The sequence below is a fragment of the Coregonus lavaretus genome (assembly GCF_964263955.1).
Source record: "Coregonus lavaretus genome assembly, chromosome: 9".
Lineage (NCBI taxonomy): Eukaryota > Metazoa > Chordata > Actinopteri > Salmoniformes > Salmonidae > Coregonus > Coregonus lavaretus.
In genome coordinates, this window is record NC_139996.1 from 3,393,477 (window position 1) to 3,417,084 (window position 23,608).

General features: G+C 42.9%; 1 protein-coding gene across 1 annotated transcript; it reads left to right on the top strand.

Annotated features, from left to right (window-relative positions):
- The first annotated feature begins 444 nt into the window (after nucleotides 1–444).
- Nucleotides 445–9,411, top strand: LOC311135257 (intestinal mucin-like protein). Its single transcript, XM_084169197.1, has 15 exons — nucleotides 445–683; nucleotides 1,210–1,393; nucleotides 1,762–2,026; nucleotides 2,394–2,572; nucleotides 2,844–2,913; nucleotides 3,032–3,174; nucleotides 3,267–3,298; nucleotides 4,340–4,508; nucleotides 6,421–6,461; nucleotides 6,654–6,776; nucleotides 6,888–6,986; nucleotides 7,290–7,418; nucleotides 7,656–7,695; nucleotides 8,707–8,827; nucleotides 9,014–9,411. The coding sequence occupies exons 2-15, from the start codon at nucleotides 1,261–1,263 to the stop codon at nucleotides 9,192–9,194; spliced, it is 1,725 nt and encodes a 574-aa protein (XP_084025323.1). The 5' UTR covers nucleotides 445–683; nucleotides 1,210–1,260; the 3' UTR covers nucleotides 9,195–9,411.
- The last annotated feature ends 14,197 nt before the right edge of the window (nucleotides 9,412–23,608 follow it).

The following is a 23,608-nucleotide window of genomic DNA, read 5'->3' on the forward strand; positions in this document are numbered from 1 at the left end:
ATGATAATAATTGTAATAATAATTGTGACAATAATAATAACAATAATAGTAATAGTAATAACATTAATACTTTTTTTATCCAGTCGGATAAACACTCCAAACATCCTACCCGACCGCTCGGAGGCGTCTGCATGGTCCTAAAGCATACTGTTGCCTCGTTTTGTATCACATTCCAATGAAAAAACTGGAGGGGACAAAAATGCAATATCAGAACGTCCCCAGTGAAAGTTGCACCTCTGGTCTGATCTGATGGTGACATTGTGATGTTTTCAGCCTCCCCTCTTGCTTGTGCCATGTCATGAGGATACCTAGACCACCTGTTGTGTTCAGTAAATCAGGTGTTAAATGAGGTGAAAAGGAGACTGGAGTAGGATTTTAAACTCTTGTATTGATGAGTGATCTATCTATTTGGTACCGTTTCTCTGTTTCATCTCTCAGGTATATGCTATGGATGGGGAGACCCTCATTACGTCACATTTGATGGGCAATATTACAGTTTCCAGGAAAACTGCACCTACGTTTTGATTAAAGAAATAGTTCCTCGATATAACTTCAGTGTCAACATCGACAACTACAACTGCGATCCGTCTGGACACGTGACCTGCCCTCAGTCTCTGATTGTCCATTACAAGTCCTATATAATCGTTCTTACTCCGAAGAGATCAACCACGACAAAAAATGTGGTAATTATAAAACACTTATACACTTTTTAAAAGTGCACTTTGATATAGACATTCATTGATATAGATATTCTATGATATAGATATTCTTTGAGATAGATATTCTCATACCACTTTAAGAATGAAAATAATCTAGCTTCATATTTTGAAATGTATTATTTACTTTTTGTAACGTGGAGGTATTGATTAATAGGCATATCTGATCCTGCCGACTACCACAAATATAATTTTTAGTACTACACTAGAGTAGTTAGTAATAGTAATTTAGTAACATTACATAATGGTTAAGCACTTTGATGATGCCATCACGTTAACTCAAAAACCATCATCAAGGTAACCGAAACATTCCCAGGACATTTCAAAGAATTTCATTTTATTGACAAAAGATTAAATGAATTGACAGAATACCACCTCTTATTGTGAGTTCATTTAGTTCTGGAAACCGTTCATATCTTATCTACTGTGTTGTCATGTTATTCTGTTCTCTATTGTCATTAATTACGTTGTGTTTTTCCTTCTCATTCACAAGGTGTACATCAATGGAAATCAGATCTTCCCGACCTTTTCTAATGAAGACCTCATGATCACCAGCACTGGAATAGAGTTACTGTTGACTATCCCTGCCATTAAAGCACAAGTGATGTTTAAATCCCTTATGTACAGTGTAACCCTGCCAAACTCCCTATTCCACAACAACACAGAGGGACAGTGTGGTAAGTATGTAGGCTTTGTGTGTATCCCAAATGGCCCACTGTTCCCCAATGCACTCCTTTCAACCAGGGGATAGGGTCCCATTTGGGATGCAGACATGATGTAGACAAAATACACTTGTAGTATAAATCAGAAGAACAGCTTGTAGTACTCTGTGAGTAAACGGAACCTTATTGGCGATGATTTTATGTTATTTTGTTGCATGTTATTGTATTTCCATGGCATTAAAAAGTTCACTGTACAGTTGCAATGATAGCGTAACCAATTAAAAGATACTGTGTAGGTATGCTTAAAGTTATGAGCGGCTGTTTCTAACATCAAATAACCTTTGTTTCTTTCTCATTCCCATATTTATTTGACCTTTTTAAAGGCACCTGTGACAATATCAGGAAGAACGATTGCAGATTACCGAATGGACAGATTGATCCATCATGTCCTGGGATGGCTCATCAATGGCAGATTCCTGATGATAAAAAACCCTATTGTAAACCGAAATCCCCTACCCCATCTACCACAACTACCCAATCAACCAAACATACCTCACCTACCAAACCGATGCCACCTAGCACACCTACCCCTACGCCTCCAACCTGCCCGTCAGGAAAGACAGCAATCTGTGACATCATACTTAGCCCGTAAGACATGTGACCTTCTAATAACACACTGAGCCAGCGATATTACAAAGACACGTGAATCTGATTGAGGTTGCTAGTTTTGACACTGTATACATAAAACTCTGTAAACTTTCCAGTAATGGGTTGTTGTTCCATAAAGTATAACCAAACTCATAATGAAACTTATCTTACAGACTTTTTATGCCATATCAAAGTTTTATAGAGCATTCATGAAGTCTTCATAAACACTACATAGATGCTTCACTAATAATTTAGCCTGTAAGGCATACAGTAATCAAATATTTCAAAGTGATCTGTCGTGACATGTTATGTGCCCCATTTGGGTTAGGCCTATATAATAACTTAAATGGGTTCTTTATTTTGGAAGGGTCTTTGAACAATGCCATGACGTTATCCCACCACGACCCTTCTTCGAGGCCTGTAAGTTCGATGTCTGCCACATGCCAAATATCACAATCGGCTGCTCCAGCCTGGAAACCTACGCTGTGATGTGTGCAGGAGCTGGAGTCTGTGTCAACTGGAGGAACTCAACTAATGGAAAATGTGGTAGGGAGGGAATTTCATATAAAATAAGGACTGCGTCCCAAATGGCATTGTATTCCCTACATAGTGCACTACTTTAGACCAGGCTCTTGCCAAAAGTAGCGATCTATGTAGGGAATAGGATCCCATTTGGGATGCAGACAAGATGTTAATAAGATTTTACATAATTATAATAATTGTATGATTTATCATAACGAATTGTATTTTGACAACCTGCATTTACAAACTGTTTACTTACTGTTTTGTCTTTCATTCCATCTTGACCATATTACAGAACTGATCTGCCCTAAAACCAAAGTGTATAAGGCATGTGGCCCTACTATCCAGCCAACATGCAATTCAAGGTATCCATCTCATTCCCATCTCATTATTTTACACCACTACCTAGTGTACATGCATTCTTAAAGGTTTCCATTCCGTTTTTCTCCCTAGTCTGTAACGCATTGTTTTTCCTTATTATAGATACAATGACAAATATGTGCATTCATGTGAGGGAGAACAAAACAGCCGTGACATTGTATGTGACACATTCATGGAGGGCTGCTTCTGCCCCGAGGGTACCATCTTGTTCAACACGTTATCTGACACCTGTGTTCGTGACTGTGGTAAGGATGTGTCACAGTTTTGAGGAATACATTGTTTAATTGTGTCTCAAAGTACCACCATGTATGACTTGAAATCTTATTTTCCCTTCAAGGATGCACTGGACCTGATGGGAATCCCAAACAGGTAAGAATGTAGATCGATTCACTGTGGTGTACATCAGAAGAAATGGTGCGACAGTATATACAACCGAAAATGGTTCAACGGCTCGCTTCACATTACGGCCCTCAAAAAGGTTCTGTATAGAACCCCATTTCTTATTTTCTTCAGTTTACTAGTTTCATTGGGGCTTGTTAGTGGTCCAAGCCCTGAAGGGGCTGGAAGCCCTATTGTTATTATCAATCAATCAAATGTATTTGATAAAGCCCTTTTGTCATCAGCAGTAGTCACAGAGTGCTTTACAGATACCCAAGCAGTAAGCAATGCAGAGACAGGAGCACAGTGGCTTTACAGATACCCAAGCAGTAAGCAATGCAGAGACAGGAGCACAGTGGCTTTACAGATACCCAAGCAGTAAGCAATGCAGAGACAGGAGCACAGTGGCTTTACAGATACCCAAGCAGTAAGCAATGCAGAGACAGGAGCACAGTGGCTTTACAGATACCCAAGCAGTAAGCAATGCAGAGACAGGAGCACAGTGGCTTTACAGATACCCAAGCAGTAAGCAATGCAGAGACAGGAGCACAGTGGCTTTACAGATACCCAAGCAGTAAGCAATGCAGAGACAGGAGCACAGTGGCTTTACAGATACCCAAGCAGTAAGCAATGCAGAGACAGGAGCACAGTGGCTTTACAGATACCCAAGCAGTAAGCAATGCAGAGACAGGAGCACAGTGGCTTTACAGATACCCAAGCAGTAAGCAATGCAGAGACAGGAGCACAGTGGCTTTACAGATACCCAAGCAGTAAGCAATGCAGAGACAGGAGCACAGTGGCTTTACAGATACCCAAGCAGTAAGCAATGCAGAGACAGGAGCACAGTGGCTTTACAGATACCCAAGCAGTAAGCAATGCAGAGACAGGAGCACAGTGGCGAGGCAAAACTCCCTAGAAGGTAGGAACCTGGGGAAAAAACCAAGAGAGGAGCCAGGCTCTGAGGGGTGGCCAGTCCTCGTCTTAATAACTTTGAAGTCTCTGCTAACAATGTTTTGTTTTGTCCCAACACAGTTTGGTGAGACTTGGAACAGTAACTGCCAGAAGTGCGAGTGTAATGCTGACACACTGAGTGTCCGGTGTGAACCAGTGAAATGTCAGCACCAAGAAGTTGTTACCTGTAAGAAGTACGGTGAGGTGTTGGTCAACAAGACAGTGGACTGCTGTCAAATAAATACATGTGGTGAGTAGAGACAGTATTTCAGTTTAGACTAGGTAGAGCCACCTTAACGTACTACCAGGTAACCTGGGTACAGGTCTGTTGGTGCTAAATGTTTGGCATATGACATATGCTGCCCTTTTACTCCACCCCATTCCATTGGCGGCTGAATCACATCACATGTGGCTTACTACACCACAGAAACCCCTCTAACCAGACAGTGCAGGGCAGGGTCACTGAATTAAAGGCCAACTACACCACAGAAACCCCTCTAACCAGACAGTGCAGGGCAGGGTCACTGAATTAAAGGCCAACTACACCACAGAAACCCCTCTAACCAGACAGTGCAGGGCAGGGTCACTGAATTAAAGGCCAACTACACCACAGAAACCCCTCTAACCAGACAGTGCAGGGCAGGGTCACTGAATTAAAGGCCAACTACACCACACCTCAAAAGTCATGCCCTGTTGTGGTTTAAGCATTAAAAGTGTGAAAAAAACTGGGGGAAACCAGAGAAAACTGGGGGAAATCAGAGAAAACTGGGGGAAATCCCAAAAAATTGGAAAAACAAAACCAAGAAAACTGAAATTTTGAGAAAACCCCCCAGAAATAAGCAAAAAATGTAAACATTACAATATTACAATTACAATACAGTAGATTTTGAAAGGCCTCACCAATGTGTTCTGCTGTCATGACCACACTTTAGAGTGTCTCATCCTGCAGCACAGCATTCTGGGAGAAGTTGAGGTCAGGTCCAATATTGACTGTTTACCCAAGAGGGAAATAGGTTGGGCTATCCTAGAAATGTTTTAGTGAAATATAATATATATCATTTTGCATATGCTTTTATCCAAAGCATGAGTACATTTTTACGTATGGGTGGTCCCGGGAATCGAACCCATTATCCTGGTGTTGCAATACTCTACCAAGATGGATGACTGTGTAATAAATACTTAGTGAAGCCTCAATTTAATTATTTATAAAGCCTTTATTAAGCAGTGCTTATGCCACACTTTACAAAGCACATCTTTGTCACATTTGACATTGGTGGTTATGTCATACAGTTATGCCACGTTTATGAACCCTTTATAAAGCATGACATACGGTTACAGATGATTTGTAACACATTGATGTAGTGTTTATAAAGCCTTTATACTGTAAGCTGCACGTCATTTGAAGAGGGACCGAAAGGTTAATAGCTGACGTGCATAAAAACAGTGCCTCCATGTACTTACCACAAATGCCTTGTTTGCTAAGTTCGTTGTATTGTACAGTGCTCTCCGTTACTCTGTTTTTGTATCAGCATTAGCACAGTACACATGATCACAATTCTAGCTCCATGATGGCGGCAATTTAAAAAACTCAAAAAGTAGATTGTGCTGATTTACTGGCACATTGGACCATCTCATTGGACCATCTCATTGGACCATCTCATTGGACCATCTCATTGGACCATGTCATTGGACCATCTCATTGGACCATGTCATTGGACCATCTCATTGGACCATCTCATTGGACCATGTCATTGGACCATCTCATTGGACCATCTCATTGGACCATCTCATTGGACCATCTCATTGGACCATGTCATTGGACCATCTCATTGGACCATCTCATTGGACCATGTCATTGGACCATCTCATTGGACCATCTCATTGGACCATCTCATTGGACCATGTCATTGGACCATGTCATTGAACCATCTCATTGGACCATCTCATTGAACCATGTCATTGGACCATGTCATTGGACCATGTCATTGGACCATGTCATTGGACCATGTCATTGGACCATGTCATTGGACCATGTCATTGGACCATGTCATTGGACCATCTCATTGGACCATGTCACGCGCTGTAATGTAACATCTGTGTATAGTGGTAACATGGTGCAGGTATCAACAACTGTCTGACCCTTTTATTGTGTGTTCTTTCAGTGCCCAAACCTGTCTGTGTCCACAATAATACTGAATTCACGGTGAGCAGTAACACTTCTTTTGATATCAGAGCAGTATTACAATAAAACATCTGTAATTTTTTTATAAAATATACCTAAATATTGATGTACCAATCACAGATTGCCCCTTTAAGTCGTCTTGAGAGCCACTGAGGACCCAAGCTTAATGTTTTGCTACAGCACATGATACTAACTCTTGCTTGCACTCTCCAGCTTGGTGAAATTGTTCCCAGCGGCATCTGTGAGGAGTGCAAGTGTGGCCCTAAAAAGGATCCAGTCTCCGAGCTATATGTTGTTGAGTGTGTCCAAATCGACTGTTCCACCACCTGCCAAACGGTACTGTACTCGGGATAATGGCAAACTCAGTTTAACATTTTACATGGTAGGCTATACAGTTTGATATGAAGGACATCCGCTAATGATGCCACCTTGTTGATTCCCGTCCAGGGTTATGAGTATGAAGTCGTACCTGGGGAATGCTGTGGAACATGTGTCCAGAAGGAATGTGTTGTAGCTCTACCAAACGCCACATCTCACATCATTCAGGTGACAGCGATGAGATAATTCACCCAATTTAGATTATTATTAATATCAGGTATCTTTGTGATATCACAAATGGACGAATGACGTCACTAATGAGAACTTATTATAAGTGCTTACAAATGTTTATAAATGCATCATAAATGTTATAGGTCTAAATGCTTAAGAATTGTAATGCTTGTTTACATTTTCAAACCATGAAGTACTTATTTCTGAAAAGCTTATAAATTATTTAGCAACGCTTATTTATTTAAGTTTTTATAACGTGCAGCATTAACTTACCAACATTTCTTTCCTGCTACCTGACAGCTTGGGAAGTTTTGGTCGCCCCCTAGTGACCGCTGTGTGAAGTATGACTGCACAAAGAGAAACGACCAGTTCATCGTTGTGAAAACCAAATTGGAATGCCCAGTGTTCAGTCCAGAAGACTGTGTCCCTGTAAGTAGATGAGAAAACTGGTTGAATTTGTTTCTTTAAAGTAAAGTAACTATATCTAAATATGCTGTTTGCTTCATAGGATAGTAACTTGTAGGTTATATTGAATTTACACCCTAGTAACATTTCATATCTGATCATAGTTTTCCATTATAACATCTATACTGTGTTCTCCAACTCAATAGACCGTAACTAGTCATATCCAAATTTAACTGTACACTATTCTTTTTGACATCACAGGGAACTGAGAAAACTGATGCAAATGGCTGTTGCACATCCTGTAAGTAACAAAACAACGGATTTATTTATAAATATTCATGTTCATAACCTCTTGTGAACATAACCTCTTATGAACATAACCTCTTATAACCTCTTGTGAACATAACCTCTTGTGAACATAACCTCTTATGAACATAACCTCTTGTGAACATAACCTCTTGTGAACATAACCTCTTGTGAACATAACCTCTTGTGAACATAACCTCTTGTGAACATAACCTCTTGTAAACATAACCTCTTGTAAACATAACCTCTTGTGAACATAACCTCTTGTAAACATAACCTCTTGTAAACATAACCTCTTGTGAACATAACCTCTTGTAAACATAACCTCTTGTAAACATAACCTCTTGTGAACATAACCTCTTGTAAACATAACCTCTTGTAAACATAACCTCTTGTGAACATAACCTCTTGTGAACATAACCTCTTGTGAACATAACCTCTTGTGAACATAACCTCTTGTAAACATAACCTCTTGTAAACATAACCTCTTGTGAACATAACCTCTTGTGAACATAACCTCTTGTGAACATAACCTCTTGTGAACATAACCTCTTGTGAACATAACCTCTTTATGTTCATAACCTCTTGTGAACATAACATCTTGTGAACATAACCTCTTGTGAACATAACCTCTTGTGAACATAACCTTTTATGTTCATAACCTCTTGTGAACATAACCTCTTATGACACAATAAATCAATGTTGAGTTACTGTAGATGAAACTGAATGCAGATATGATGAGAGTCTGATGGTTCTGGAATATATAATAATCTACTGGATGTAGTTCTATTTCCATAGCCAGAAAACCAGACCCTGTTTTGTGAGGACATTCCAGTCCTTGTGCTCAGTTTCATTGCCAAATACGCATGACAAGGCGTGGCAAGGAGTTCAGTTATAGCTAAAACCAGGCAACTTTTTCAAGTAGCTCAAAGTCCAAGCACTTTACATAGTAAGGGGGAAACTCACCTCTTTAAAATGTCCTCCCTAACTCTGTCTCCCTCCCCAGGCACTCCAATCAGTCACTGTGATGTGAAGAACACCACCACCTACCTAGAGGTGAAAAACTGCAGATCTACTGTGCCCGTGGAGATCGCAGCCTGCGGGGGATCCTGTGGAACGTCTTCTATGTGAGTAGAAACTCAAAATAAGCACACACACACACACACAGAAACAAACGCAACATGCATTTGGGTCTTGCAGAAATGTGTACGGGTGGAATTGGATTGAAGGGTGAGAATTCAATGGGAGTTGACCTATTGCAGAATGAATTGGGACTGTTTCTAACAGTGTTGTTTGTATGTCCTGTTTGCTAGGTACTCTGCAGAGAAAAACACCTTGATGCACTCCTGCTCCTGCTGTCAAGAGATGTCTACCAGTGAGAGGGAGGTGGAGATGGTCTGCTCTAACGGGAAGAAGTTCATACATTCCTACATTTACATTGATAAGTGCGGCTGCCATGAAACTGAGTGTGACAAGAAGAACCACAAAGATTAGGCACAGAAGTCTTTTAAAATGGCCGTATCAATTTTCCTATTTACATTAACTGCATGGAATATTAAATACCTTTATCTATAGGGAACCAATAGGGTCTGACTCATTATCATATAGGCTACTTTCATGAACTGTATGTCCTTTCTCTCTACACTATCATATAAATGATTCATGTTGTCTAACTTTTTCTCAAATGTATTAAACTGATTAAGAAGCATGCAGTCATTATCTTTCTCATTTTATTTCATATTGTTTAGTGCATCAATGTGCGACTAGGTAAAAAGTACAGATATGATTTAATAAAGAACACATTCATTATATAAGTGCTACTATTAAAGGGGCAATCTGCGGCTCAAACAATAACAAAGTAGGTACCCCGCCACTGTTTTGGCAAAAAGATGAAGGATGGGGCTGGAGGAATTTAACCACTTTCAAACTCATAAACAGAGCCATGGATGCAAGGACTGACCATCCATGATATCAACATTATAGTTTTAACCATGTTTTGAGGATATATAGTGTTTGTTAACAATGATGTTGTTTACGAACAATGGAATAAAGCAATGTTATATTTGGGGTTCTGATGGGCTGCTACTGTTGAACTAAGCTCATTGGACATTTATAAGTTATATTCTTCAAGAATCAATGGGTTTCATCAATTTAAAAGACCAAAAATGTATGTAGCAATCACAGATGAGTCACTGAAATCTGCAACATTGATTACCTATTCCAATACATTGATGTCAAAATGTCACAAGAACCATACCCACTGGGCACAGACGTCAATTCAACATTGGTTCAACATCTATTCAACATCTATTCAACATTGGTTCAGGGTTATTTCATTGAAATGACGTGGAAACTACGTTGATTTAACCAGTGTGTGCCCAGTGGGCAGTATATTATTAGAAACAAAATTAGGGTACACAATATTTATGCAGTCACTCACTGGCGACTTACCATGAGGTGTTTCTATACGGATGTTATTGAATGTAACAAACTGGCGACCTACCTGTCATTTCCAGAGATCCACTCACTGACAGTAATAACTGGCGACCTACCTGTCATTTCCAGAGATCCACTCACTGACAGTAATAACTGGCGACCTACCTGTCATTTCCAGAGATCCACTCACTGACAGTAATAACTGGCGACCTACCTGTCATTTCCAGAGATCCACTCACTGACAGTAATAACTGGCGACCTACCTGTCATTTCCAGAGATCCGCTCACTGACAGTAATAACTGGCGACCTACCTGTCATTTCCAGAGATCCACTCACTGACAGTAATAACATCAATCTACCTTTTGTTTAGCCAATTATATCTCAATTAATGTGTCTGTCATTTCAAAATGTAGCTAATAATCACCTAAAGATTTGTTTCTTTATTGACATTTAGATTGCATTTTTAGAGAGAAAGTTTACAGCCAGTTGAACATTTGATTTAAGAGCGGTGAGCTGAGCTGTTGGTCCTGTTTCGATTGACTGACTCTGAAGTTTGTGAAGTTAAGGGGAGTTGGAACTATGAATCCAATTAGGTTGACGTCTTATAAAAAATATGATTGGGAAGTTGTTGATGCTAAAGTGTTAACAGATGGGAGCTTGCTGGTGTTCTGTAAGGACATGGAGCAGAGAGATGGGAGCTTGTTGGTGTTCTGTAAGGACATGGAGCAGAGAGATGGGAGCTTGTTGGTGTTATGTAAGGACATGGAGCAGAGAGATGGGAGCTTGTTGGTATTCTGTAAGGACATGGAGCAGAGAGATGGGAGCTTGTTGGTGTTCTGTAAAGACATGGAGCAGAGAGATGGGAGCTTGTTGGTATTCTGTAAGGACATGGAGCAGAGAGATGGGAGCTTGTTGGTGTTCTGTAAGGACATGGATCAGAGCGATGGGAGCTTGTTGGTGTTCTGAAAGGACATGGAGCAGAGGGATAGGGAGGTATAAGGTGTTGAAAGGCGTGCCTGACCAAGCAGGGTAGTATAAGGTGTGGTGGAGGTGTGTGGGTGCTCACAGTGTGGGCTATGGTGGGTATGAGGCAATGAAACAGGCAGTAGAGAGAAGGGTGTCATGCTGAGGCAGTGAGGGTGGTCCAGGACCAGGGAGATACAGGATCAAGGTAGAGAAGACAGTTAGAATGGTCCAGGACCAGGGAGATACAGGATCTAGGTAGAGAAGACAGTTAGAATGGTCCAGGACCAGGGAGATACAGGATCAAGGTAGAGAAGACAGTTAGAATGGTCCAGGACCAGGGAGATACAGGATCTAGGTAGAGAAGACAGTTAGAATGGTCCAGGACCAGGGAGATACAGGATCAAGGTAGAGAAGACAGTTAGAATGGTCCAGGACCAGGGAGATACAGGATCTAGGTAGAGAAGACAGTTAGAATGGTCCAGGACCAGAGAGATACAGGATCAAGGGTGATTAAGGTAGGCATATGGAGCAGTTTCAGTGCCAACAGAAATTGTATTAGAATTCCATAATTTTGCAAAGTTTTAAATAAACTAAAAAATTGTTTGTGCACATCCCGGCCAGCCAAACCCTCCCCTAACCTAGACGACGCTGGGCCAATTGTGCGCCACCTCATGGGTCTCCCAGTCGCGGCCAGCTGCGACACAGCCTGGGATCAAACCCGGGTCTGTAGTGACGCCTATAGCACTGTGATAAAGTGCCTTAGACCGCTGCGCCACTCGGGAGGCCAATTATGAATTTATATTAGGATATTGAATTTGAATGTAATCTTTTTGAATTTGTAACACACAAATTGAATTCATAACCTTAACTTGTATTTCATGATTTGAAACTGAATTGAGTGAATATTGCATTCAGTTTTCAAATTCAATTTCAATTTAATTGAATATTCAAATTAAATATTTATATATTCTTTTTCAATATGGTAGATATTGCATTCATTGTCTGTGTATCAAGTTTGCAAACTATAATTTCAAGTTTATCAAAGTTTCATATATTCAACTTCTCAGATGCATTCAGATTTCAGTTTTCAAATTCAGTTCTCTAAATTCACATTCAAAACCAGAGACAACATCCTGGCACTTTGCCAGCCAGGAAAGGTAGAGGAGAGCAGGTAGAATTAAATGCTCACTGTGGTCGACAGAAGCTTCTGGCAGTTTCTGAAGCCAATGTGGCATGTTGAATTTATTTTCTTTCTATGAATTTGGCTCTAGCATTTGAACCGTTTTGGCTATAAGCTATGATAACCCAATTCCTGAAAGCTAAGACTCTCTGGAATATGGATGTGCCTTCTGATCCCCTCTATGGTGATCACAGGCTGCGTTAGAAGGGAGTGTCACAATTATCCCTGTCATAGCCCTTCTAAGGATAGCCTTTCTAATCTATTTCATCTTGTGACTGACTGGGTTCGAACCAGGTCTCCTGCGTGTCACAAGACTGTGCTTAGAATCAGAGGTCAGGAAGGCCCAGGTGAACTAGCAGACGGTTGTGGCTGTCTGTGTCTATGTGGAGAAAGCGTACAATATGATGTGGAATGAGGGGTTGCTAATCAAGCTTGGTCTTATGGGGGTAGGAGGAAGAACGTACAACTGGATAAAGGACTTCCTGTTTGGAAGGTCTATCCAGGTGAGGGTGGGGAAGTCTTTATCAGGAAGCTACTTGGTGGATAACGGTACACCGCAGGGGAGCGTGATTGGTCTTCTTTTGTTCTTAATCATGATCAATGATGTTTACTCTCAGCTACAGACGGATATTGGGAGGTGGTTATTTGCTTCAGATTCTCCAAAAGGTTCTACAGCTGCACCATTGAGAGCATTTTGACTGGCTGCATCACCGCTTGGTATGGCAACTGCTTGGCATCCGACAGCAAGGCGCTACAGAGGGTAGTGCGTACGGCCCAGTACTTCACTGAGGCTGATCTCCCTGCCATCTAGGACCTCTATACCAGGCGGTGTCATAGGAAGGCCCTAAAAATGGTCAAAGCCACCCAAGCATTAGACGGTTCACTCTGCTACAGTCTGGCAAACGGTACCGATGCACCAAGTCTGGAACCAACAGGACCCTGAAAAGCTTCTACCCCCAAGCCATAAGACTGATAAATAGTTAACCAATAGCTACCCAGACTATCTACATTGATCATTTTTTTACTAAATATTTTTGACTCATCACATACGCTGCTGTTGCTGTTTATTATCTATCCTGTTGCATAGTCACTTTTCTCCTTACCTACACTATATATACAAAAGTATGTGGACACCCCTTCAAATGAGTGGATTCAGCTATTTTAGCCACACCCATTGCTGACAGGTGTATAAAATCACAGCCATGCAATCTCCATTGACTGTAGAATGGCCTTACTGAAGAGCTCAGTGACTTTTAACGTGGCACTGTCATAGGATGACACCTTTCCATCAAGTCAGTTTATTACATTTCTGCCCTGCTAGAGCTGCCCCGGTCAACTGTAAGTGCTGTTATTGTGAAGTGGAAACGTCTAGGAGCAACAACGACTCAGCCGCGAAGTGGTAGGCCACACAAGCTCACAGAACGGGACCGCCGAGTACTGAAGCACGTAGAAAACGTCTGTCCTTGGTTGCAACACTCTCTACCAAGTTACAAACTGCCTCTGGAAACAAAGTCAGCACAATAACTGAGCTTCATGAAATGGGTTTCCATGGCCGAGCAGCCGCACACAAGCCTAAGATCACCATGCGCAATGCCAAGCGTCGGCTGGAGTGGTCGAAAGCGCGTCGCCATTTTACTCTGGGGCAGTGGAAAGGTGTTCTCTGGAGTGATGAATAATGCTTCATCATCTGGCAGTCTGACAGAAGAACCTGCCCAAATGCATAGTGCCAACTGTAAAGTTTGGTGGATATGGAATAATGGTCTGGGGCTGTTTTTCATGGTTCGCCCTAGGCCCCTTAGTTCCAGTGAAGGGAAATCTTAAAGCTACAGCATACAATAATATTTCTAGACGATTCTGTGCTGCCAACTTTGTGGTAACAGTTTGGGAAAGGCCCTTTCTTGTTTCAGCATGACAATGCCCCCGTGCACAAAGCGAGGTCCACTTGACTGGCCTGCACAGAGCCCTGACCTCATCCCCATTGCTAGGTTTCAATTCAATTGGCAACAGATTTTCATGCAAATATTCTAAAATCTGCATAAAAACAATATGTGCATTTCAGAGTTTCCTTCAGTAAAATTTGGTGCTGGACAACTAGACCATGAAGATTTTCATTTACCAGACATTTGAGAAATTTACCGGACATCCATATGCATTCAGATCCGACCTGGCACAGCCAGCGCTATTGAATAAAGGAAGCATATTGGCCAAATGAGCCACATTTACTGTCAGAACGCTGAGTGTGGATGTGGTGCAGGGAATCAAGCGCAGGAACAAGGGTGTTCGTCAACAGACTTTAGTAATCAAAAATAGAACTCCAAACAGGTGGATAGCCAACCCAACCGGGAGGCATGAACAAAATTACGCACACACACAACAGTGCGTAAAACAAGAAAAGGCGCACGCAGTGCGGACTCTCGACACAAACAACACGAGAGAGAAAAACCCATCAACAGCAACAGCTGACATAACAATCACACATAACACCTGCCCCAACACACGATAACTAAATAGGAAACAAAATCAAACACTAACAAGGGACAGGTGTACAAACAGACAAAACCAAACAAACATGAAACATCGAACGGTGGCAGCTAGTACTCCGGGGACGACGACCGCCGAAGCCTGCCCGAACAAGGAGGAGGAGCAGCCTCGGCCGAAACCGTGACATTTACGTGTCCTTAAAAACAGCCTATAACAAATCACAACAGCACTATTCCTTGAGTTTTGATGTGTAGCAAAACTTTATAGCCTATTTTTGTTTTTGTTTTTTACAATAATTGTCAGCTGTCGGAGATTTGACCACTAAATATATCAGGGCATTGCATGTATGATACTGTATGATATTACTATAAAAAAATATAAAAATAGAGATGCTATGATATGAATATTCATTTCTTTATGTCAGATGGCTACTGTGTCTGCTTTACAGATATAGACGGACAGAAGGAGGCAAATTCATAAATTGTCAATGAGAATATTTTGTAGAAAGATAAGCATCGTATTGTTAGATTATAGGAGTAACTATGGTAGGCCTGAAACCTCAAGTTCAACAGTTGGAGTCAGTTGGAGCGCCGGGGATCACTGCCTTCATACCATAGGCCTGCAGTAGCTAAAGGTTAATAATAGCCAAACCAAACCTTCACAAAAATGTCTAAACTTTATTAGGGAAATATCAAAGTAAGTCAAGCCATTGTTTACAGGGAAAATATGAGCAGTGGTAAACACAGCATTAGGCCTACAGCACAGGTGTCAAGGTAGATGTAGGTGGGTGTGGGTGGAATCAGGCGCAGGACGCAGTACGTTAGTCCAACAGACTTTAGTGATGCACAGCAAAACAAACACGAAATAACTGCCCTGAGGCAAAAGCTCCGCACGTAGGCGAAAACACAAGCGCACAAAACAGGTGCGACAAAATACTCCAAAACTAAGGAGCAAAATAGCTCAACCGAGCAAACAGTAATAATCCAGCCTACCGGCACGACAGTAAAACAATCACACACAACACTAGACAAACACAACGAGAACTTATAGGACACTAATTACACTAAACGATAACAGGTGTACAACAATCAGACAAAAGCAAACGAACATAGAAACATACAACGGTGGCAGCTAGTATTCCGGAGACGACGAACGCCGAAGCCTGCCCGAGCAAGGGAGAGAGGCAGCCTCGGCCGAAACCGTGACAACAGGAGGTTGGTGGCACCTTAATTGGGGAGGATGGGCCTCGCGGGTAATGGCTGGAGCAGAATTAGAGGAATGGTATCATGATTTCCATGTGTTTTTGTGATTCCATTAGTTCCCTTCTGGCCATTATTATGAGCCGTTCTCTCCTCAGCATCCTCCTGTGGCCTACAGTTGGAACTTAATATGCCAAAGAAAATGGCTCAACAGAACGTAACAATACACGTGCCAACTGGCTCAACGGAACGTAACAATACACGTGCCAACTGGTTTAAACCTTCACAAAAGTTTTGAACAGGCTGTATTGCAGTAATTACCAACAAAGGCAAGTGCCTACCGTACCCAACAAATGACAGAAATAGGCTAATGTTATTTATTTCACAAAAGACCTACTTATAACCTGTCTTAAACTAAATACGGAGCACACAATTAAAAAAGACCGATGTAATTACCCGCTCACTATGCCGAAACCAGTCGGCGACAGCTGGGACAGTACCCTCCCTTGTGCCCAATAAAAACACACTACCCTCCCCTGTTCCCAATAAAAACTCACTACCCTCCCCTGTGCCCAATAAAAACTCACTACCCTCCCCTGTGCCCAATAAAAACACACAACCCTCCCCTGTGCCCAATAAAAACACACTACCCTCCCCTGTGCCCAATAAAAACACACAATCCTCCCCTGTGCCCAATAAAAACACACTACCCTCCCCTGTGCCCAATAAAAACACACTACCCTCCCCTGTGCCCAATAAAAACTCACTACCCTCCCCTGTGCCCAATAAAAACACACTACCCTCCCATATTTTGGACCACCCCTCCCCCTCAGTAAATTGCGATCTGTCCCTTATAACACCCATTAATAAAATTAGGAGGTCCCGTGAAAAACACGGGTATTATTTAAGATACTCTTTGAAGAGGGTTTCAGATGTTTTTGGAAGATGGACAGGGACTCTGCTGTCCTAGCTTTAGGGGGAAGCAGGTTCCACAATTGGGGTGCCAGGACAGAGAAGACCAGAAGTGGCAGAACGGAGTGCTCCGGTTGGGGTGCAGGGTTTGGGCAGAGCCTGAAGGTGAGGAGGGGCAGTTCATCTTGCTCTTCCGTAAGCAAGCACCATGGTCTTGTAGTGGATGCGAGCTTCGACTGGAAGCCAGTGGAGTGTACGGAGGAGCGTGAGACATGGGAGAATTTGGGAAGCTTGAACACCAGGCGGGCTGCAGCTTTCTGGATAAGTTGCAGGGGTTTGATGGCACAAGCAGGGAGCCCAGCCAACCGCGAGTTGCAGTAGTCCAGACGGGAGATGACAAGTGCCTGGATTAGGACCTGTGCCGCTTCCTGTGTGAGGTAGGGTAGTACTCTACGGATGTTGTAGAGCATGAACCTGCAGGAGCGAGTCGCTGCTTAGATTTTTCTACTTTGAAGAAATAGTGAAATGATTTCACCACAGCTCTGCAGCCTACTCAGGCTAGCCTAGCCTAGCTAAACAGGATTACTAAAGACAGAGATAACATTGTCTGAGTTGATGACTTTAAAGAATGAAAAATAATAGTAATAAAATAAAAACTAATGTACACCTGAAATATTGTATTATTTCATAGTAATTTCCTATTTTTCTATTGATGTCTACTCCATGGCTGTGTAGCCGGCGCGGTCAGCTCGTCGCCGACTACTGCGTTGTGTTCCGGTGCACTGAAGACAAGACACTGGCGTACTTGAAGGCACTTTATTGTGTACAACTCTCTCAATCTGTTCAACATCAAGGAGAGAAAATGTTCAAAACTCTACCCTCGACCAGAATCCGCCTCTCTCAGTCGAGTACAATGCAGACAGAATATAATCACATTCAAAAATACAAGGAATAAAATACAACATAATTGGAAAATAAACATCGCATCTGGTGTATATCTTATGTATGTGTCATATTGCATGCTATCTCTGCCAAAAACTCTGAGCTTTTAGCCTTTACATTAATACTGTGCAACATGACATAAACCATCTTTCAAATAGGTAATACATACAATAATATGCACGAAGCAACATGTAATCCTTCACATTGGAGCTTTTCAGTGCCATTAAACACTAATCAATACATGAAAACATTTTAAATGAACACATATTTTTAACCTGATATAGGGAATACATACCTGTTCAACATCAAGGAGAGAAAATGTTCAAAACTCTACCCTCGACCAGAATCCGCCTAACATAAAAAGAACAACGTGGGCTTCAACACAAGAGGATAGAATGACGATTGCTAACTTACAGCTAAACAAAACACGAGGTTAGCTAAGTTAGCAATTTCTCAAACTCTCAAAAATAGCTAAATTCACGACACAGCTTGATTAAATGTACGTACACTCATCATATAATATACATACAAGTTACTATGTGCACTGAAACGTTTTAGTTTTAACAGGTATATCAAGTTTATGTCACGCCGAAGTGAACACATACCTCTCTCAGTCGAGTAGAATGCAGACTGAGAAAAGCATGAGACCCCTCCTCATATAACCAAACCAACACTCTAGAGGGCGCACTTACACAACTAACTCTCCCAATATCTGTAAACTACACGAAATGCTGAACAATACAATATTTTGGTGAAATCAACTCACAAAATAAAATAAAAAATAGAAAATGAACGGTTGCAAAAATCTGTAATTCTTTGACCTGTTACATTCACCCCTCTATAATTTCACCAAAATCCTTCGCACTTCGAGGGTGGAAAAGAACCAAAAACATATAGAATAAAACTCTTGTCCACTTGGTCCAAGATAGCCCTGGGACTCCATTTCCCATATACAGCTTATAAAGCTACTTACAAAGTAAGTTAAAAGAAAACAGCAGTTGATCAGGCTACTGCCCCTTCTAGTGAATATGATGCCTTATACACCATATGAAATCTTGGAACACTTTCCCTCCAATATGAACATCTCATGACCCAGGTCATACTACTGGTAATAAAGAAAAATATCTTAATCTCAAAAATGTATCTAAAATAAAGAACGGAAAGACAGTGACCTTCTGACTCCTGTAAAAAACCCTTGGTGAGTGGTTTTTGCACCATGTTCTCTATCAAGCGATCGACTGCCTTAACAACCCTGCCAGTACGTGTTCTGACAACCTGACTTTCAAACCCTTGTACTTGGGAGGGTATCTGACTATCAGTCAGTGTAACAGGTGAATTGACGTCCGAAGACCCTGTCTCATCTAAGTCAGGAACATCAATTGGGGCAACAGAATCAGTGTCAGTCATGTGCAAATCAGGGGGGTCACTGGAATCCGACAAGTCTCTCACAGGTGAGTATTCATTTTCCCCTTGGCCTCTGACCTCTTTAGACTGGGCTCTCGTGGGTGTCAGTTGAACAGACTTCCTGGACAGAGAGTGGGGCATCTCATTCTCCATCTCAGACTCATCAGCTTCTCCAATAGACTCAGAGTCAGAGGATGCGTTTAACCACGAACATGTACGGTCCTCAGAAGCATCTACTGCTAGGCCACTCAAAGCATCAACAGAAGGAGGCTGAAACTCACTGGCCACATCCGAGGCAGCTCCATTCATCTCTTCATCGCTTAGTTCTGGCATGGGCAAGAAGCTCACGTCCAACATCAAATTCCGATGAACAACTTTTGTTTTCCCACTTTCGTCTCTGACTTTGTAAACGTGAGTCTGAGGGTTCCGGTCTATGATGGTATACATAGTGGCTTCCCACTTATCCGCTAACTTCCTCTTCCCTCTCTCTGCTTTATTAGCTAACAAAACTCGGTCGCCAACGTTCAAATGGGTTCCACGAACTCTCTTGTTGTAGCCATCAGCTTGATGTTGCTGTCCTTTCCTCGCATGCTGCTGAGCTATGTCGGCAGCCACATGGAGGTTCGCCATCAGTTTCTCTGCATAGGTCTTATAATTCACCACGACTGGATCCCTCAAGACTTGTTTGAAGACCATGTCTACTGGGAGTCTGGGGACTCGACCATACATCAAATAGAATGGAGGATATCCAGTTGTTTCATGAGTGGTGGCATTATACGCAAAAGTCAAAGTCTGTATCTGTTGGACCCAGTGTTGCTTAGCTGTCAGGGGTAGGGCACGCAACATACTGCCAAGTGTCCTATTGAACCTTTCGGTTTGCCCATTTCCCATGGGATGGTATGCTGTTGTGTGTGTTTTCATAATCCCTGTGAGGCTGAGGAGTTCAGCTATGAGTTTGCTTTCAAAATTGGCCCCTTGATCAGAATGTATTCGCTCTGGGAAACCGTAGATGCAGAATACGTTATCCCATAACTTCTTTGCTATTTGCTTTGCAGTTTGGTTTATGCAGGGAAAGGCATGAGCCAATTTTGTAAAGTGGTCTGTTATGACTAACACATCGACAGATCTTTGCTTACAGTCCTCAGCACTCCAAAAATCAATGCACACCAGCTCCATGGGTGCCAAAGTGCGAATGCTCTCCAAGGGAGCTCGGGCAGCTGGTTCAGGGGTCTTTGCAAGGATACAGCGTTGGCAGCATTTCACATATTCCTTGATGTCTCTTCCCATTTGCGGCCAGAAGAAACGCTGTCGGGCGAGGTGTGCTGTTCTAGCCTGCCCTTGATGCCCAGCGAAATCATGCACACCAGCGAGAGCTTTGGCCTTCAAGCTAGCAGGCAACACAAACTGATACCTCTTCTCTCTGCTTAATGGGTCTTTGGTTACCCTATATAGGACTCCGTCCTGGACTTTTAGATGATGCCACTGCTTGCACAGTGTCTGGGTCGTAAGAGCTAACCTCCTCCTCCCTCGCCTAGGTGGTGGCTCACCCCTCTGAATGAGTGGCAGGACTTCCCTGATAACTGGATCTATTTCCTGGCTTTGCCTCAGCTCGCCGATGGAGAGGGCTGGAAGTGTGTCTTGTTCTGAGGGCACCGCCTGGGGAAGAGCATTGAGAAACTGTGTTGCTCTTATCTCTGCTCCCCTTTCACACTCTACATGAGCTTCACAAGCAGATTTCACATGAGAGGGTTCTTGACTGCCGGCCAGCCTGTCTTGAGTGGGGTCCATAGTTACACAGCACCCTGCATCAAGTGCCTGGAGACACTGGGTCTTACTCCGGAAGAGATCTTGGACTTTCTCCTCTTTGGTTCCCTCCGCCTCGGCCAAAAGACTTCCATAGGGCTCACTGATCAACCTTTGGCTCACTGATTTAGCAAACGGATCTCTACTCAGGGCATCTGCCACAATGTTCTTTACCCCAGGAATGTGTTTGATACTGAAGGTGTAGGGGGAAAGCTTTGCCACCCACCTCTGTTCGCAAGCGTCAAGTTTTGGTTTGGTCATTATATAGGTCAAAGGATTATTGTCGGTCCATACTGTAAAAGTGTGGCCTTTCAACCAGTGGCTGAATTTTTCACAAACACTCCATTTGAGCGCCAAGAACTCCAGTCGGTGAGCAGGATACCTCTTTTGTGAGCCAGTGAGGGTCTTGCTGGCAAAGGCGATCGGGCGTGCCTTCGTTTCTCCTTCTGGTATCTGGGACAGAACTGCCCCAAGGCCATCAAGAGACGCATCAATGGACAGAACCAAGGGCTTAGAAAAGTCTGGATGGCTAAGGACCACACAATTCAGGAGCTTCCCCTTAAGGCCGGCGAAAGCGGAATCGCAGTCAAGGGTCCAATCCGCAGGTTTGAGCTTTCTGTAAACTCCCGCATTCTGACTGTACTTCCCGGCCTTTCCTCTCCGTTTCTGGCCAGCTGTGAGAGCAAACAGGGGTTTTGCGATGGAGGAGCAATTTGGTATGTAGTGTTGGTAATAAAATACCATCCCCAGGAACGACTTCACTCTGCGAACTGAAGGAGTGCAGCCATCATCTTCCATCAAGTCCTTCTTTGACATTTTGGTGATGACCTTGACCTTCTCTGGGTCAACAGCAACACCGTCACTGTCAACGATGTGTCCAAGAAACTTCACAGATCTCCGCAACAGATGGCATTTTTTTTGGACTCAACTTTAGATTGTGCTCCCGTAGCCTCTGGAAAACAACCTCTAATCTGCTGAGGGCCTGCTGTTCATTGGGGGCAAATATCAAGAGATCATCTAGGTAGCACAAGAGACTGCTGAAGTTAAGATCGCCAAAGATACTCAGCATCATCCTCATGAAGGACGCTGGACTGTTGCAAAGCCCCTGTGGCATTCTGTTATACTCGTGCAGGCCTAATGGTGTTGTGAAGGCGGTATACTTTTTGTCCTCCTCATGCATGGGCAAGCTATAAAATCCCGACGTGAGGTCCATGGTGCTGAAGACAGCATTACCGCCAAGGGCAGCCAAGCAGTCCGATTGATGGGGCAAAGGATGAGCATCCTTGATAGTTCTTGCATTCAGCCATCGAAAGTCTGTGCATATCCGGAGGTCGCCATTTTTCTTCCAAACCATCACGAGTGGAGAAGCATATTCACTCATTGATTTCCGTATGATTTCCTGTTCCTCCATCTCGGTGAGAACTTGGCGCAGCTTTTGATAGTGGGCTGGCGGCACTCTGCGATATGGAAGACGGAAGGGACGGTCGTCAGTGAGCCGGATCCTATGGGCAAAGCCCTTGGCTTCTCCACAGTCAAGATTATGCTTTGAAAATATATCCTGATATTTCTCCAGCAATGTCACAAGTTGGAGCTTGGTGGAGGGGCTCGCTTCACAATGATCAATGTCGACATTTCCTAGACCAGACTTCTGCAGTCTGTCTTTCAGGTCACCGTTGTCGTCCTGTTTCACATGAGTCACTCTAACAGAGCCAGCATCACTCTGACAGGAACCCTGGAACAGTGTGAGATCTTCAGCTGCAACACAAGTAGAGACGTCCGCAAGCTTGCTGTTCCTTTTCAGTGTGAGTGGTTTGTCTGAGATATTAGTGATTTTCATGGGAGTCCAGCCATCTCCCCATAGCGGTGTTACCACTCTCCCCACCATAATGCCCCGAGGCACACACCTGGAGGTTGTAGGCTCCACCATAACTGTACTCCCAGGTGACTTGGGTATATTACTTGGCAGTCTTCCCCACAGCAGGTACTCTTGTTTGGGAAGGAGAGTCACCGCCTGAGTTAGCTTCACTGTCCCTACTTTTCCTGGGACATCTTCACCCCTCCATCTTGTGAGACTGGTCATCATTTCTAAAAACTGTTCGCCATCTGGAGACCCTTTTGTGTTGCTCGAGATAAGTGTCCAATAACTGTTCTCGTTTTTCAGCTGATGCAGTACACGTTTCAACATGTTGGTGCCTACTATTATGTCGTCTTTCTGACCAGTGATCACCAGAACTGGGACCATGCACTTTACCCCATACAGACTTAGTTCCATGTCATACATGCACTTGGGGCGCACTTGTACTCCTCCACAGCCAACAAGGATGATATGCTGTGAGAGTTCTTGATGTGGAGTCAAGACGCTATCCGATAGTAGTCTTTGCTCTGCCTCTTCACTTATCGTGCAGGCCATTGAGCCTGTATCGAGGAGCCCTTGCAACTGAGCACAGCCATTAACTGTCACCGGTGCGTGAAATAACTCACTGAACGTCTCAACTCTGTGAATATTCTGAACAATTACCGTGCAATTATCAGACATTGCTTTACAGACATTGACATACATCTCCTTCAATTCTTCACTTTCTTC

Excerpts from the sequence above, each read along its gene's own strand:
- LOC311135257 (XM_084169197.1), top strand. The coding sequence starts at position 1,261 with ATGATCACCAGCACTGGAATAGAGTTACTGTTGACTATCCCTGCCATT. Across the intron at positions 6,987-7,289 it reads CCACATCTCACATCATTCAG|CTTGGGAAGTTTTGGTCGCC; the intron begins GTGACAGCGATG and ends GCTACCTGACAG. Across the intron at positions 8,828-9,013 it reads TCCTGTGGAACGTCTTCTAT|GTACTCTGCAGAGAAAAACA; the intron begins GTGAGTAGAAAC and ends CCTGTTTGCTAG.